The following is a 13088-nucleotide window of genomic DNA, read 5'->3' as shown; positions in this document are numbered from 1 at the left end:
TCCCGTTTTCTTTTTTCCAAGAGACGCATGTCGTGTATAACTGCAGAGAGAAAGCACTGATTTAAGTATCTGAAAAGTGCACGAATTATTTTGGCGTTACCTCTCCTCCCACTTTCGTGCAGCCTCAGTTGCCTTTTCGTTGTACCGGAATGAAGACGGCACATAATGTGCTGAGGATTTTTGCTGGGTGCACATGTGTGTATTTAACTGATTATTAAAAAATGTGGTTGATCCCTCTTATATAGGAATCGGTATAGAACACGAAAGTGAAACGTGTCTTCACAGAAGTAGTGTAATGTTTATTGCACATTGATATATAATGTCTATTGGTGTTTTGTGGCTAAAGCGCCCTTAGGCGTTGATGCACCCACGCTGACGCCTGGTGGCACGTCTCCTCCATCACGACTACCAACGTCGATGACCATGAGCAACCGTCGTGCATATGGAAGCTGCACTACGCTGCACACGCTAGCACAACGCGAAAGACGAAGCACGTAACTGACACACTAATACAACGCGCAAGACAAAGCACGTAACTGAATCGTCACCGAGTCAAATCAGCGCGTACAGCGCGTCGTAATTGCAGCCTCCGCGATCAACTTCAGAAACATTTTCAGAGCTAATTGCGGAGGCCACGCTCCGCTGTGCTGAGTACGGTGAACGCCACCTGGCGTTGGTAGTGCTTCTTGATGCCAGCGTCCCTTCGAATGCTGGCATCGAGGCGTCGTAGTGCTGAGACCACCGAAGCGTTCACTGTCGGTGCGCGTTAGTGTCATAATGCAGTACTTCTCTTTTCTGCTCGTAGGCGGCGGCACCGCCCCGAGCAAGAGCGCGGGTACACGGAGGAGTGTTAGATATATAAGGCGCGTCTGTGTAGCTCTCTGCAAATGCGTTTGTGGCGCAATGGGTTAAACGCTCGGCGATCTGTCGTCGCGGACCGAGAGGTCGTTGGTTCGATTTCCAGATTTTGCATGTTTGTGGAACTTTTTCTTCTGGTTTCTTTCTTTGTATTATGTTCGTGTACATTGTAAGCTGACGTATTTCCGTGACGGAAATACGTCAGTGAAGTCTTGGTGGACCCCGGCATAAAACACTTTCGTGTTAAAAGGGGGTATTTGTGCAAGAACGTTATAGTAGACGAAGTTATTCGCCGAAACACTTGCCTGTGGCGAAATTATCTTCACATATTCTTGCTCCTACGTTCGGTACCCACAGCTCGCCGTTCACGGTCGCTCGTTGGACGGCAACTGCCCGTTTACGTTTGTGCGCTTCATTCCATGGAAAACGACACATTTTTTTTTTCCTTTCACGGAAGAGTTCGCGCACTCTAATGCCGAGCAGCCAACCATAATCACGCTGCTGAAGCGTGTTTTCTTTGCGAACAGCGGGAAATCGCACTGTAGAAACGGCTGACAAGGCTGAACGAAGCAACAGAAGCGCTAACCCGCGAACCTGAAGTCGCTAGCCGACGATATCGTCATTTTGCTATCCACTTATTGCACGGCGTGCAGAGTAGTATTGAAAACCACAGCCGACTCGCAAACCAAGCCAATCACACGCCAAGACTATTTATTTCAGGGTCATATAGTGAGGCACTCGACGTTCTCCGGCATGGTCTAGTGGTTAGGATACCTGGCTCTCACCCAGGAGGCCCGGGTTCGATTCCCGGTGTCGGAACAATTTTTTTTTCAAACTTCCGTTTTTTTTTAAGACGCTGAGTTTGGTCATTTGCTATGTTTACCTCTCTCTCTCTCTTTCTCTCTTTTTTTTTTGTGTACTTGCTACGCAGATCTATTTCTTTTTTAACAGGTCAAACTCCGCCACGTCCCGGCTGGACCTTTTCAAGGTTTAAATGTCTTCTGTTTCAGAAAGCGCAGCTTATATGCGCGTATACTCGACACCCACTGCCCTACCAAGCCCAACCCACCCTCCGGACGGTCAGGTGGACTTTAATAGTTAAAAGCGTCCCGCACCCGCTGGAAGTCCGGTGAGGGGTTCCTGCCCATCTGACGACAGACGGGGGGCTTCTTTCTTTCTTTCTTTCTTTCTTTCTTTCTTTCTTTCTTTCTTTCTTTCTTTCTTTCTTTCTTTCTTTCTTTCTTTCTTTCTTTCTTTCTTTCTTTCTTTCTTTCTTTCTTTCTTTCTTTCTTTATTTATTTATTTATTTATTTACTTCTGTTTCTTTATTTCCAGCAAAGGCTGCTGTAGGTAAGGCCGGAGTAGAGGAAGTGAGTGAAACAGGGTGGCATTGTCGAATAGTGAGAAGGCTGTAAGGCACGGGTGAGGAGGCGTCGCACACGGTATACTAAGGGGGCGAGCGATGGAGCGTCGAAAACCGAACATCTGGCTGGTTTCGCCGGCGCAGACACCGGCCCGTCGCTGGACGGGCGGCAGTGAACGTCAACCAGGGTCATCCGACGCTATAGCCGCAAGCTATGATGTGCGGACATAAAGGCACCACCCGTTGAAGGGTGTTGATGACCCGTATGCGGGAAGAACGATGACCGCTTGACCTTTCGCCTTAGACCTTACGGGATATACTATTGCGCCAGTTTTATTAAAACACACCCAATTGGTAATAAGAATGCCAAGTACCGGCCTTCATACGTGATTTAATCTTGCATGGTGCTCCTGATCCTCTTTGTCTTTTCGAAGCTAACCGCTAAACTGTTTTTTTTTTTCTTTAACGCGATGGCGTTAAGGGCCCCATGTCGCTGAAAATCCGGCGTCGGTGTTGGCGTGGGCGCGAGCGCGCCGGCGTCGTCGGCGGAAATAATAATCCCGAATCAACCCGACCGCGCAGGCCCTCCACGTGGCGCAAGGCGTTAGTGAACAAAATTGAATTTCTCAAAGTAAAGTCCGTCAGAAAAATCGTAAAGTACGACTTAACCGCAACCTACAGACGTGATAGCGTCGGATTGTAAAGTTTCGGAATCAACTGCACGGTGAGTGAGTAGCGCTGATAAATCTCAGACGACAGCGATCAGAGGCCGAATTACTTCATACTTGAACCCCCTCCACGGCAATCTATTTAAAACACATTGTGCCAAACGTTTTTAATCTTTATCTTCAACAATATATCGTTCTATCCTTTCCATCTATGCGACGCTCGAGATCACGCGGCAAGATCAAGAGCAATGACTTTCGCCGGAGTTCAAGAAAGATAGATCGGATTATGATTAAGATAGATCGATCGAAGATAGATGATTAAGATTAAGATAGATCGGATAGATAGATAGATAGATAGATAGATAGATAGATAGATAGATAGATAGATAGATTATCGTCACGCCACGCGACGATAATCGTTTCGTTTATACGTGAACTCGACGCAAGCGGGTTGCGGGCGAACACAGCCGAAAGCAACAACCGAATTTCGGTCCGATGTAAGCCGGTTCATCCTGCAGTGGACATAAATATAGACTGATGATGATGATGATGATGATGATGATGATAAGCCGATTCGACCCGACTCTATCGTGTTCCGGTAAACGTAGCTGATAAAGCGTTCGCCGGCTCACCTCTTCACGTTCGACGAGAGTCGCCACCCGGCCAATCTGAAATTGTAAAAAAAATAGAAATAAATAAGTACCCGTTAAATTACGAAAGGAAAAGTCGAATTGGAGGGCCACATTCAGCCTTCGGCCACAAAATTTGCCTTTTATACAAACACGTTTTTCAACACTGTGTAGGCAAGCTGTAAGGCGTGTCGTCGCGAAGATGCGGCAGCGCTGTAGTCACAACGGACAAAAAGATATGGGCCCGAATTCAAAAATTTTTCTTACGCTAGAACTTTTCGTAAGAAAGCATTTTAGCGAATCCGGTCGCCAGACATATCATTAACGAAGGCAGCGAGCCAATCGCAAAGCGAACTTACGAAAGAAAAGCTTTGTGAATCTGGCCCCTCAACTAAACTGGCATGAATTCCCGCTGCAGGTAACTTTAATATAGACGTGGACAAGCTTACAGAAGTTAATTTGCAGTGATCACTGTCCGAAGCGGCGAAAAGCGAATAAGTGTAGACGTAGTCGTCTGCTTTCTTAGTTTTTTAGTCACCTTAAACAAAGAAAATGCTAATGTAGGCGTTTTTAGAGCTGGTAATCCTAAATTCTCAAATACACTACTCAGGCAATAATAACCAAGGGGAAGAAGGCAAGAAGAAAATATCAACACGCACTACGCACGTGAACACAATGTCACAATAGCACAAATAGTGTCCTTGTATAAGGGTGCGAGTGCCGAAAGCACGGTCAATTATCTGGGACAGTCACCCATGGCACAGAAGTAGATGGGTAGGAGATGAAGGGGGGGGGGGGGGGGGAGTACACGCAAGTCCTTTCTTTCATTTCATGTATGCACATACATGGAGCGTACATGCTTGCACATAAACCCCACGGCGGAAAACACCACGGCTGCGATGTTAAGACGTTACAAAAAGGTACAGTTCTGAGCATAAAAATGAGGCAATCTCCCTCATATAGGCAGTCTTTGAGATTAATCTCGAGGCAGCTTGCCTATAGGCTGTCAGTACTGTACATCACACGATGCAGTTTTAGGGAATCGGTCGCCAAGCGTCACAAGTTCCCAAAACATTGTAGCCCCTCTGTACAAAGAGCGTTCACCTCACAGGTCCCTCAACCTAGCGCATATAACGTCCCTGTTCACCGTCGGCAGGCTCGGTGTCTTCTTTTTATTCTGCGTGAAATATGATGAGAAGAAGAAGGAAACAACCTTAACCGCATCCAGGTATGCATAGACGAAGGCAGACGCCAGCAGGGTTCACGTTTCCATCGTGAGCCAAAGATAAATGACACGAAATCGCCGCCAAAACAGTGGCCTTCGTTGTTTCCGCGACCCGACCTACTCACCGCATACAGGCTTGTGTGTCGTCAGAGCCGTGCAGTGGGGTGCAAGTTAGTGCCGGCATCCGCCAATCAACCGAGGGAGCTGCGCTATTATTCTGTGACTGCGTGTTATTCTTCAGCGGCGTACGCGTCTGTGAAAACGTCGTCTGCTTCCGAACACTGCGGACAGACGGTGTTCCCAAGCATACGGCGTGATTGCAGACGGCGTGAGTGCTTGCGCATATGAGGTTTCTCACTATAGCACCTAGAGGGTAATCTGGCGCCACCTGTCTATGAAAGTTTCCGAAAGGGCGCTGCGCCGTCTTGGGAATGACGGGATATGCGTCTGCGAGGCTTGTGTCGGCTGGTGTTGTACGAGGCTTCGTCTAAAACGTGGATATGGCTACACAGATAATGCGTTCTTAAAATAAAATCTACATAAAATGCTCTCAGTCAGTCATATCTACATCTCTCAATAAAGCTCACTCACCTACAATGCAGGATCAAGCGAAGAAAAGCAAGAACAGACGACAAGTGGTTCCAAAGCGACCGAGAAGTGGCGGAGAGCACCCGAAAATGAAATAATAAACCATTTTCTTTTTTTTTTCAAGACACGGTGGTGGTTTATAGGCCTAAGTGGGGAAGGGGTGAACTCGAAAATAAAGTGAAGTAATGGGACAAGCAGGTAATCTCCAATAAAAGAAGTCCCCAACACCTCCATTGTTATTTCGAGTGCACCCTTTCGACAAACGGAGTAACGCGACTACTTTTTTCTTTTTGATTAGCTGGTTGTGCCATAATCTAAATCCCTTTTCGACAGTTCATGGAGGCGCTGTCTCCTTCCTGCTGCACCTCAGAGACCGCTCCAGCGAGCCTCGTAACTTAAATCTTTCGAAGAAAAAGAGAGTGTTCGTGACTCTTTTGGGGAATTAACTGCTTGCAGCATACTTTACTCCATTTTTACGCCGTTTCGCGCAACGCTGTCTTCTGCCGCAGGTCGCTGACCGTTCCAGCGAGCCACGTAAGCTTACATCGCACTGCACCGCTCATGTTAGGGTACAGTAGCTAACACCGGTACGCCCGGGGGAGGGCGAGGGGGGGTGGGGTCGGAGAACGTAGGTCTATAGGACAGGTGGAAGCGAATTCCGCGAGGCCGGAATGGTCGTAAATAAGGATTTCTAGCGAGACGGCCGGGGCCGTGTCCCTTTCTCGAGGGGGCAGCGATTAGGTCGAGATCGAAGCAGGCATCATCGTCTTCGACATCATCATTATCATATTGCTCGGAGCCATTCGTCTCGAATATCGCCGCGGTCGTTCTTTACGGAAATCCGGCACTACGCTTGCATCGAGGGGGACATGCGCGTCTATTGTTTTCTATGAGGCACGAAAAAAATATTGGACCCCCCCCCCCCGGACCACGATAGTGCGCGGAGCTGCATTCCACTGCGGGTCACGACAAGGTAGACAAATAAAAGGGCAGGTCTCGTATGCGCTCAACGGCGATCGTTGGTTGTGGTTTTTGTTGTTGATAGAACGTTAATCATGTTGCATATATTGCGACTCATGTGCACTGCTCCCATCCTGATGGCCGGATGTGCCAGGTATTGGAACATGCTTTCACTGTGACGCTATTTGTGTGCTTGTGACTTGTTATCGAGCTTGTTATGCTTGTTGCTATTTTCTTCTTACTTTCGACTACGTTACTCTTGCCATAGTAGTGTATTTGTATAGCCTGCCCTAAGGGGAGTTCTACCTTTTGATTCTTTTTTTTTCTGCATTTGATATATATATATATATATATATATATATATATATATATATATATATATATATATATATATAAAGGTCGTGCTCGCGCGTTATATTGCGGAAGAATCTTTTTGAAAGTTGCTTAAAAAGAAGGAAAAAAAGATTCATTGCATACCAAGCACGTAAGACAGTGTCGCAAATACATACAATGTCATCAGTGATGATATTGTATGTATTAGTAACAGTTCATTACGCGCTTAGTATACAGCAGCGAATGTTTGTACCTTCTTTTTAAGCAACTTTGAAAGGTCCTAACTATATATATATATATATATATATATATATATATATATATATATATATATATATATATATATCAGGAGAAGGTGGCGATCACTAGACCATTTGTTATTTGAAGAAGTGATGGCACAATGGCAAAGAGAAAAAAAGGTATTGCTTCTACTTTCTTATGTAACAGTGGATAACGCGTGCCATATTAAAGTGGAACAGAGTTTGGCGGCTCGATTGGGGGCTCAGTGCAGGCAAGCATTGTAATCGAAGTAACCATTCGTTATCGGAGAATACCACTCCTTATCTGTGAAAACCACTGCTACAATGTCTTCTATCGCCTTTCTTGTTCAGCCAGCAGCAGTCCATTCCTCAGGAAGCTACTTGCATTCGAGATTCAAAGCAGCTACAAAAGTACTTAATCAACTTTTATGAAATTATGTTAATTGACAATATTATAATTATCTAATATTCTCTGAAAGGAAACCATGAAATTCTAAGGTGACTATATCTTTACCGGCATTACGTTTTGCTCTACCTTACCCTATGTCTAAACGTTGTCGCAATTTTTGATGACCGATTTCTTTCCCCATTGGCCCCGACAAGAGGTGGTGTCTTCTTTGCCAGTGGCATTTCATATCTTACCCGAGATAACAATTCAAGCTCTATCACCGTTTTATCCCGTTACCCCCCCCCCCCCCTTTTTTTTTTTTTCAAGGAAGGGTTGTATCGCCAGTTATCCCCGTTATATAACCAGCTACTGACCAACTATGCTAGTCGCTTATGATAAAGGAGGCACATTACTTCTGCGCTTGGTTAAAGCTGATCGTTTGCGTAACCAAGTTTATACCCTGTCGTAGAAACGGGGACAATCATTTCGACAAAAATGGAAGACAAGCGACCTAGCCCTCTGGTGGACTGCGGCGGCGTCAGCCCTGCCGCGGCAACCTCGCCAATGACGCAGAGGTAAAAGTTGGTCAAAAATAGCAGCAGATATGCGCATACCTTGGAGCCCGGAAAACAAGGTGGCATTAATGCGGCCCGTCTCGAGAGGATCAAGGGAAGAACAACGCTCTACTCATTTTAGGAATGCCACTTATAGCGTCACATTCAGGGAGGCAAAAAAAAAGGAGGAGTTCAATTTCAAAAAAAGAAAAAAAAAAGAAATCTGTAAATCGAAACACGTAGAGGCGTTGCTTAGTAAATCAGGAAGAATAAGAAAAAAAAAAGCCGTGCGCTGTACAATGAGCATGCGTCAATTATGGTGATGAAGGCGGCAGTAGTATAATAGCACAGTATTTCAGACATTCTTCATTCGTTCAGCCTGACCTCCTCAGACCCGAACACAGCTATGGGACATAATTACTCGTCAAGGTGGCTTTTATTGTCTACTGTTATGTTATGAACTTGAAAAACAATTTTTAAAATTTAAATACCACGGTTAGATGGCAAAAGCTGCGTTTCCATGTCCCCACCATCTACATCATCTCCTCGTGCTAGGAATGGCAATAAAACTTCCTTTCACTGATAAAACGCAGATATGAAGATGGAACTACGTGTATAGTGCATCGCCAAGTTGCTGTTGCGCCCGGTATGTTCACGCAATCTCAGTGATTTCGGAACACCCGTCAAGCTTGCTTTCAACCGTGTGGGACGACACAGAGGTCTAGATCAACTGAGTGTCAAATTGATCGAAAGCGGATGGCAAGAATACGAGTAAACCACTTCTTTACAGTCACACATGCACCGTACTTTATGCCCAGAACGAACATTTTCCGTAATCACTCCCGAGTGAACTTATAAAATGTAGAGGGCAATGTGCAATGTATTATACAAGGGGTCTTAGGAGGACATATAACCCGGGGTCCGACGTAGGAGAATACGCTTCGCGCCCCATTCACGAAGCCAAAGGCTGCCGCACTGGAATCGGTAGCGCCTTCGCCATCAATTAGCGCCCGGGCGGCATGCCCGCTTACACGGCGAATTACACGACCGTTGCCGGTCAAAGCGGAAATAAACGATGCCAAGGAAACGGGCTCGCAGACCTAAGGCGAGGCCCCGGGTATCCCGTGAGGTGAGACGAACCGTCGTTCACGACCGACGCGAAGCATCCAATTAGAGAGACCGCTCCCCGCATTCGGGGAGCTGCGATCGTCGATCCATTCTCGTGCAGTGCTTGTCGAAGCTGAGCGGAACCGCCCACGTGGCAATCGGCGTGATTTGTATTTTTTCAATACGTTAGCATTAGGAGTGTCAAAGTGGGGGAAAAAAAACGAAAGGGCATAGGAGTGAAGTGTGGGCAGCCAGTCACGTGGTAAAGGTAGAGAGGGGATGGGGGAGCTTAGAAGTATGTATGTATGTATGTATGTATGTATGTATGTATGTATGTATGTATGTATGTATGTATGTATGTATGTATGTATGTATGTATGTATGTATGTATGTATGTATGTATGCATGTATGTATGTATGTATGTATGTATGTATGTATGCATGTATGTATGCATGTATGCATGTATGTATGTATGTATGTATGTATGTATGCATGTATGCATGTATGTATGTATGTATGTATGTATGTATGTATGTATGTATGTATGTATGTATGCATGCATGTATGTATGTATGTATGTATGTATGTATGCATGCATGCATGCATGTATGTATGTATGTATGTATGTATGTATGTATGTATGTATGTATGTATGTATGTATGTATGTATGTATGTATGTATGTATGCATGTATGTATGTATGTATGTATGTATGTATGTATGTATGTATGTATGTATGTATGTATGTATGTATGTATGTATGCATGCATGCATGTATGTATGTATGTATGTATGTATGTATGTATGCATGCATGCATGTATGTATGTATGTATGTATGTATGTATGTATGCATTTATGTATGTATGTATGTATGTATGTATGTATGTATGTATGCATGTATGTTATGTATGTATGCATTATGTATGTATGTATGTATGTATGTATGCATGTATATATATATATATATATATATATATATATATATATATATATATATATATATATATATATATATTACAAGAATCCAACAAACCATGACACCCTATTTCCCCCTAAGCATTCATTGTGTCCCCTAAGTGTCACTGTTTCTTGGCTTCTTATATGACACACACACACACACACCCACACACACACACACACACACACACACACACACACACACACACACACACACACACACATATATATATATATATATATATATATATATATATATATATCTATAAAATTCCCTTCATTCCCGCATTATGATCGACGGTCGATAACTGTATGACATTTACATAATTTTATGCCAAGGTGCTGCAGACTCCATTAAGAGCAAGTCGAGGTGGTAGAATGACTCTTTCTGCATTTTATGACGAGTCACCGTAATTACAGAGTGATTAGGGTATCTAATTATCGTGCACTCAGTAATGATACGTTTCATCATAGAAAAGAATTAAATCACTCGCGCGAATTACTTGCCAATGTTGATTATCGGTTTCAAGCATTACTAGAAAGAAAGAAAAAAATATTATTTCTCAATTAATTGCTACAGAAACGTCCCACGTCACACCTCCCTCCAAATACTATATTGCCTTCTCCAAAGCGAACTTCGGTAGTGATAGATTTTCCTTAGAAGTTAAATAAAGGTATTGATGGCAAGCAGAATGCTCAATTTACCCTAAGCTTAATTTTCGTGGTCTATTCCTTACCACGAGGCGCGCCAACCAAGGGCGGTGTACGAAAAAAGTAGGTCAACAGAGGAGTTCGCGTTAGTGTTGGTTGTGTATACGGAGTTTTGGTCAAGGACTATTGTCTGGGAACGTCGTAGAAAAAAAAAGCGTGAGGAACGCGCTAGGAACGCCGTCGCCCGTGGACGCCGATGCGTCCCATCCCCCGCAAGTAGCGCCGTTCACAGCTTCGCTATTCGACTACCTTCACGGAGTGGAAGGGGCGGCGATTTCTTCTTGAACTACCCTTCAAAATGTTGTTTGCCTGCAATATGGACTCTACTGCAATATTTTCATTTTTGTTGGCAGCTTTTGACAACTCTTCATTTCCATGTCTTGCCACGCGTCACTGTCGTGAATTGTTGACTTCCGTTGGCTTGGTACGTTACGTCTATCAAACTTCTCTTTCCGAAACGCGTGAGGCATCCTCGTTTGAGCACTGAAATAGTCCGCTAAGTTTAGCGGGCTAAAGAAAAATCCTTGGCCGATGCGTGCCAATTTTGCAACTGATACGTCAGAGACAGCGATGATGTACAAGCGAGTGATCACACTCTGCGCTAGTACTTGGGACCTATTTGCTGGCTGATATTAGCGGTCATTCATCACCGACGTCCTGGCCATATACAGCCGTTTCGGTACTCCCACGCATATCACGCTGCCGGTTGCTCTTTACCAGCGCAGCCGTACAAACTCCTAGCTTGCCTCAAACGTGGAGCCACTAAAGAACGACACGAGAAACAGAAATTACAGACAACTGGCTAAAAAAAAAAGGCAAGCGCAACGGAGGTGCCTATTCGTGTGAAGCGTGTGCATGAGTAACCTTTATTTTCTAGTCATTGATTATGCACTCCGTTAGCATCTGCATTACTGCACGCATTTACAGAGAGCGAAATGAGCTAGTCGGACAGACGGCAAGAAAAATCGCGCGGCGGCGATCACTGTTAATTAACATTCCAGAAATACGCAAGCGGAGAGCAGACGACACGGCCGTTCCGATGCGGCCATCTTTCTTCCAAACTGTCACGCGGACACACGCACGCTATGCAAGCGCCACCTACTGACCGCAGAAGTAGGCAGGGCTACGCGCGCATACATATAGGGTGCTAGCAAGTCGTGGCGTGATGGACGCAAAAGAAAACCGAAACAGCCTGAAAGCCTCATGCGTATAGTATCAGACGCCGGCGGCCGATTTGTGGCCGGGAGAAGGTACTACGTTTACGTGAAGGAACCGCCGGCGTATTCATTTAGGTTTGGCCGCCGGGCCTGAAATTGGCGCAGCATATGTCGGCGCAGCGAACTGAAGGGACATTGGAATGGGTTATAAAAAAAACACACAAAAAACATCGCCCATGCACCCCGTGCAGATGGTAAAGCAGCGAAGCTGAAATGTGTGACCCCGGTATGAGCCACACGTGATTTCTTTCTTTCTTTCTTTCTCTTTCATTCTTTCTCTTTCTCTTTCTTTCTTTCTTTCTCTCTCTTTCTTTCTCTCTCTCTTTCTTTCTCTCTTTCTTTCTATCTTTTTTCTCTTTCTTTCCTTCTTTCTTTCCTTCCCTTTCTTTCTTTCTTTCTTTCCTGCATACCCGCATATCCAATGCGGGTATGCGCCACACTTATTTTATTATCGTTAATCGTGATGTAACTGACGAGCATATGAGGTTATTGATGTCATGACCTATCAGTCGTGTTAGTCATACATTCATACCCTCCCATGCCAATTTTGGTATATGCCAAGTGAGCGAGGTGTCCGTAGGTTTTCGATAGGTTTATTTCCGCCGGAGGGTTTCTGTGGTCGGACCACGAGTGTTTCAGCCTAGGCATATACAGCGTAAGCATCGCACATTTTCTACTGCGTCTCCTTACGCCGGGGAGTTTCACGATCGCTTCCGTAGCGGCAGTGGCAATGCGTTGCAGCGTGGTCGGTATCGAATGTCAGCCAGAGAACAGCCCGGCAACGAAGCCTGCATCGCCGTCCCGAATCGGTGGTACAGGACCAAACCATCGAAACCCGCTACCGGGCACCGGCGCAATATGTGGTGTCCGAATCCATGCCCCAGTGACGGCTTCCTCTAGGTAAGAGAAGCGGATCTCGAAGGCCATGCTTTCGCTTACTGCATGTGCCGGAAACACGTCACAGACGGAACATGCGTCGCACATTACGGATAGTATATCATCATCATCATCATCATCATCATCATCATCATCATCATCATCATCATCAGCCTGTATTTTATGTCCACTGCAGGACGAAGGCCTCTCCCTGCAATCTCCAATTACCCCTGTCTTGCGTATTCCAACTTGCGCCTGCAAATTTCCTAATTTCATCACCCCATCTGGTTTTATATAGTATATATAAAGTATAGTATATAGTATAGTATATAAAGACATAGTATATAGTCGGATACAACTTAAGTCTGCAGTGAAGCCCCGCCCACGCCCTC

The 13088-nt window shown here is 45.1% G+C and overlaps 1 protein-coding gene and 1 non-coding gene across 3 annotated transcripts in view; one reads left to right on the top strand and one right to left on the bottom strand.

Moving 5' to 3' along the window:
- Positions 1-13088, bottom strand: part of LOC119464526 (glutathione-specific gamma-glutamylcyclotransferase 1) — a 51586-nt gene that overhangs the window by 16873 nt on the left and 21625 nt on the right. The window contains exon 2 of one of the 2 annotated variants that reach the window (XM_037725540.2): positions 3522-3557. The exons of the other annotated variant lie outside the window; for it this stretch is intronic. Within the exon in view, the coding sequence (XP_037581468.1) occupies positions 3522-3557 (36 nt within the window). The remainder of the gene's footprint in view (positions 1-3521; positions 3558-13088) is intronic. 2 annotated transcript variants of the gene reach the window in all.
- Trnae-cuc (transfer RNA glutamic acid (anticodon CUC)) lies at positions 1606-1677 on the top strand. The gene has a single exon. It is a non-coding gene; the product is annotated as a tRNA-Glu (tRNA).

Source organism: Dermacentor silvarum, chromosome 9, assembly GCF_013339745.2.
Source record: "Dermacentor silvarum isolate Dsil-2018 chromosome 9, BIME_Dsil_1.4, whole genome shotgun sequence".
Taxonomy (NCBI): Eukaryota; Metazoa; Arthropoda; class Arachnida; order Ixodida; family Ixodidae; genus Dermacentor; species Dermacentor silvarum.
The sequence above is the reverse complement of the archived record's forward strand: the minus strand, read 5'-3'. Positions and strand labels throughout refer to the sequence as shown.